This window comes from Kryptolebias marmoratus, linkage group LG5, assembly GCF_001649575.2.
Source record: "Kryptolebias marmoratus isolate JLee-2015 linkage group LG5, ASM164957v2, whole genome shotgun sequence".
In the NCBI taxonomy this organism is placed as follows: domain Eukaryota; kingdom Metazoa; phylum Chordata; class Actinopteri; order Cyprinodontiformes; family Rivulidae; genus Kryptolebias; species Kryptolebias marmoratus.
Genome location: NC_051434.1, coordinates 513,373 through 517,091, shown reverse-complemented (window position 1 = coordinate 517,091; position 3,719 = coordinate 513,373). Strand labels below are relative to the sequence as shown.

Here is a 3,719-nt window from a genome sequence, read left to right as displayed (position 1 = left end):
CAGTGGTGGGAACCTCAGTGGTGGGAACCTCAGTGGTGGGAACCTCAGTGGTAGGAACCTCAGTGGTAGGAACCACTGTTGTAGGAACTCTAACAGTGATTCTTTCTTCACATGGTTCAGGGCGATGATCATCACTTCTGGTTTGTCCTCTCGGTCTTCTTGCAGGAACGTTGGGTAGTTGTCTCCACCGTTTCAGCACCTTGCCCTTCCTGATCTGTGAGTCTAGTGGAGAATGTAAATATGCTGAACGCAATGACTACTCCTATTGGCTGTCCAACATCAAAGATCCGTTGCCAGAAAACCCTTCGACCAACACCGAGGAGCTGCTGAAGGCTAAAATCAGCCGGTAAGATCTAAACTGCTACAGAAGAGAAGCAAAGAGAGTCTTTCAGTTTGGTTTAGGTCTTGGGGTGCTGGGGGCCCTTTAACAGGTTCATGTTCCAGGGGCCATTTGCAACCTAGAGCTGAATCAAACTTAAAACCAGATCTAAACTTTAAAACAGATGTTTCAAGTTCTGTCTCAAAGCCAGGACCCCACAGGGTTCCCCCTGACTGCTCCAGGTCAGGCTGGTCATCACATACCCAGACTTTGTGTGGATGACAGGAAGCTGTCTGCCACAGGTCTCTTCGTACCCGCCTCAGCCGCCGTCAAACCCAGTTTTAATATTGAGATCATCGGTGTGGTCAGGCCTGGGCCTTCAGAGCTGTAGACCTGGATGGTTTCAGTTCTACTCAAATTAAGTACTGAGCTCCTAAAATAATCAGCAGGTTAGGTTGTGCTTCTTCTGTATTTCGTACAAGCAGCAGTCTGTACCTTGGACTTAATCTGTGCCATGTGCCAATGTAGATGACTGAATATACTAGAGTACACCTTTAAAAATGTCTGCCTCATCACTGTTTCATGGAAATGGTGCCGTTTTCACAATGAAATAAATCCTAGCTTGATCCTATGCAGGGTTGTATGCTGTCCACATGGTAAGTTGATGTGTGAAACGTGATAACCAACTGCTGGGTACCAAATGGGGTTTGATTGTCAGAGGCGCACATTGACCAGCAACCCCTTTAACTGATCTAACCCAGGTGTGTCAGCAGGTGTTTTTCATGTGTTTCAGGTGTTCTGTGTGTGAGGCCAAAGCCAACGTGATTGCTGTCCACAGTCAGACCACTTCACTTCCAGATTGCCCCGCCAAGTGGAAGACTCTTTGGTCCGGATACTCCTTTGTAATGGTGAGTTGAACTGTTCCTGTTTCAGCATCTGCTTTAGATCAGCAGCCTTTGACCCTGACTCTGGATTCTGGTGGTCTGCAGGAAACAGGTTTGGGAGCGGAGGGGTCAGGCCAGCCATTGGCCTCAGCCGGATCCTGTCTGGAAAACTTCCATAAAATGCCTTTCATCGAGTGTAACGGAAGCCCAGGAAACTGCAAACAAGACAGCAGCGCCTACAGCTACTGGCTGGCTGCTCTGGACAGTCGCAGCATGTTCAAGTAAAACACACACCCTCTGTAATGTGCACAACACACACATTTCATCAGGAACCAAAGACCTTCTGTAGTGAGAGTAGGGACCAGGTGGAAGAGAGCCCGGAGAGGTGAAGGCATGCTCCAGAGAAAAGAGGAATGAAGTCAGTAGAGTCAGATATACAACAGTTTCATCGAGATGTCGACACAGAGACAGGCAGAGAGAGGCAGAGAGAGGCAGAGAGAGGCAGAGAGAGGCAGAGACGGACAGAGACGGACAGAGACAGTCAGAGACAGTCAGAGACAGTCAGAGAGAGGCAGAGACGGGCAGAGAAGGTCCTGTAAGTTCAGGTTAATTTGACCTGAAGGCCATGAGACGGCTCCATCATTTCCATTTATTAGTATGTTGATGTTTCATCCAGCTGTAACCTGCTCAGTGACCAGCAGGGGGCAGTATCCTCTTCTGAACCTGCAGCTCAAAACAGCTGAGCTTCACCTGCTGCTTTGTTCTCATTTCTCTGTGTTGTTTTGCAGAAAACCAAAAGGCTGGAGCACTTCAGGGGACTCTCCGGAAAAAATCAGCCGCTGTCGAGTCTGCATGAAGCAGATTTAAAGATCCTGGAAGCAGAGCTGCTGCTCACGGATCACAGCAACTCTGAGGAGACAACGCTCAGTCTCAGGACCTCTTCTGAACAACCAGAGGACTCAAATCTGATTGGCTTAAAGAGCCAGGACCTGATCAGTGAGGTCCTTTTTTATGACTCATCCCTGTTTCCTGTCCAGATGTGATGGAAGAACTAATTTCATCTCATCTGTTTGTTAGAGAAATGCTCCCTGAACTCCCAATATGTTCAAAAACGTTTGTTAGTCAGAAACTTGTCACGGGCATCTCAAAGCCTTCTGAGTTTAGTTTCTAGTTTCTGTAGTTCTACAGCTCTAGATGTGAACTCTGACCCCTGCAGCTCTAGATGTGATCTCTGACCCCTGCAGCTCTAGATGTGAACTCTGACCCCTGCAACTCTAGATGTGATCTCTGATCCCTGCAGCTCTAGATGTGATCTCTGACCCCTGCAGCTCTACTGTAGATGTGATCTCTGACCCCTGCAGCTCTAGATGTGATCTCTGACCCCTGCAGCTCTAGATGTGATCTCTGACCCCTGCAGCTCTAGATGTGAACTCTGACCCCTGCAGTTCTAGATGTGAACTTTGACCTCTGCAGCTCTAGATGTGACCTCTGACCCCTGCAGCTCTATATGTGAACTTTGACCTCTGCAGCTCTAGATGTGAACTCTGACCTCTGCAGCTCTAGATGTGAACTCTGACCTCTGCAGCATCTTCTGCAGAAATTAGAACCTGGATCTTTACACGTCGGTAACGAGCTCAGAGACTTTTATTAACTTGTCTGAAGGGAACAAAGAAGATTTGACCTTTTTCATTAAATCTCAGAATCAAACTGATTGTTCGAACACGGTGGACTCTGATCACATCCACAGCAGTGCATTGTGGGGAAAAATGAGCTTTTATGTGTTATTATCTTTCCTAGCAGTGACATTATTTAGAGTATAATTTAAATGGTTCTGCTGCCTGAATCATTAAAATCTTTAAAAACAAAAACAATCCAGAGTTCTGAGTTTGTCACATGAGTGAAAAATGTTTTAAAATGTGAATAAATCTGGTTTCTAATCAGATCAAAGTGACCTCTGAGGCTCTGATAAACGACCCAAACGGGATCCTCGGCCTCCTGTTTGTCTTTTTATGAGCTGAACTTCAGCTGAGACAGAAAAAAGCTCCTGAGGTCCAGTTCTGGTCTGTTGATCCGGAACCGATCCGAGTCTCACAGCAAGTCCTACAGAAGAGAAACATGTCAACGCTTTTAAATTCACATTTACCTTTAAAAGGCAAATAAACAGCTTCTGAAACAGCCTCTGCAGGTATTTTATTTTACAGGAAACAAACATCACTTCATATCAAAATAAAAGCATGATGAGTTTAAAGGCCTGGCATTCTGTGAAGGAATGCATGTCGCCCGCCGTCTGTGTTAGGAATGACTCTCAGCTACTACCACACCAGATTTTAGCTCAGCACCTGTAGATGAGGTCGATTAGCTGTGGCAGCCATCTTGAATGAGTCCCAGCAGTCGGGGATCAGCTGAAGGATGACAGGTCTCAGGTCCTGATTCTGGTTCTGGTTCTGGTCTTTGTTGGGGTTTTGTTTTAGCACTGAATAGGTCTTTATCGAGGGTTTTAAAGACGGATTCGTGTT

At 46.5% G+C, this 3,719-nt stretch overlaps 1 protein-coding gene across 2 annotated transcripts in view; it reads left to right on the top strand.

The window, feature by feature from the left end:
* col4a3 (collagen, type IV, alpha 3) overlaps window positions 1-3,313 on the top strand; it is a 39,595-nt gene extending 36,282 nt beyond the window's left edge. The window contains exons 50-53 of one of the 2 annotated variants that reach the window (XM_025002065.2): window positions 166-346; window positions 1,113-1,227; window positions 1,309-1,484; window positions 1,992-3,313. In XM_025002065.2, coding sequence (XP_024857833.1) covers window positions 166-346; window positions 1,113-1,227; window positions 1,309-1,484; window positions 1,992-2,070 — 551 coding nt within the window. In that variant the 3' untranslated portion in view covers window positions 2,071-3,313. The remainder of the gene's footprint in view (window positions 1-165; window positions 347-1,112; window positions 1,228-1,308; window positions 1,485-1,991) is intronic. The other variant, XM_025002066.2, reaches the window with a different exon arrangement.
* The last annotated feature ends 406 nt before the right edge of the window (window positions 3,314-3,719 follow it).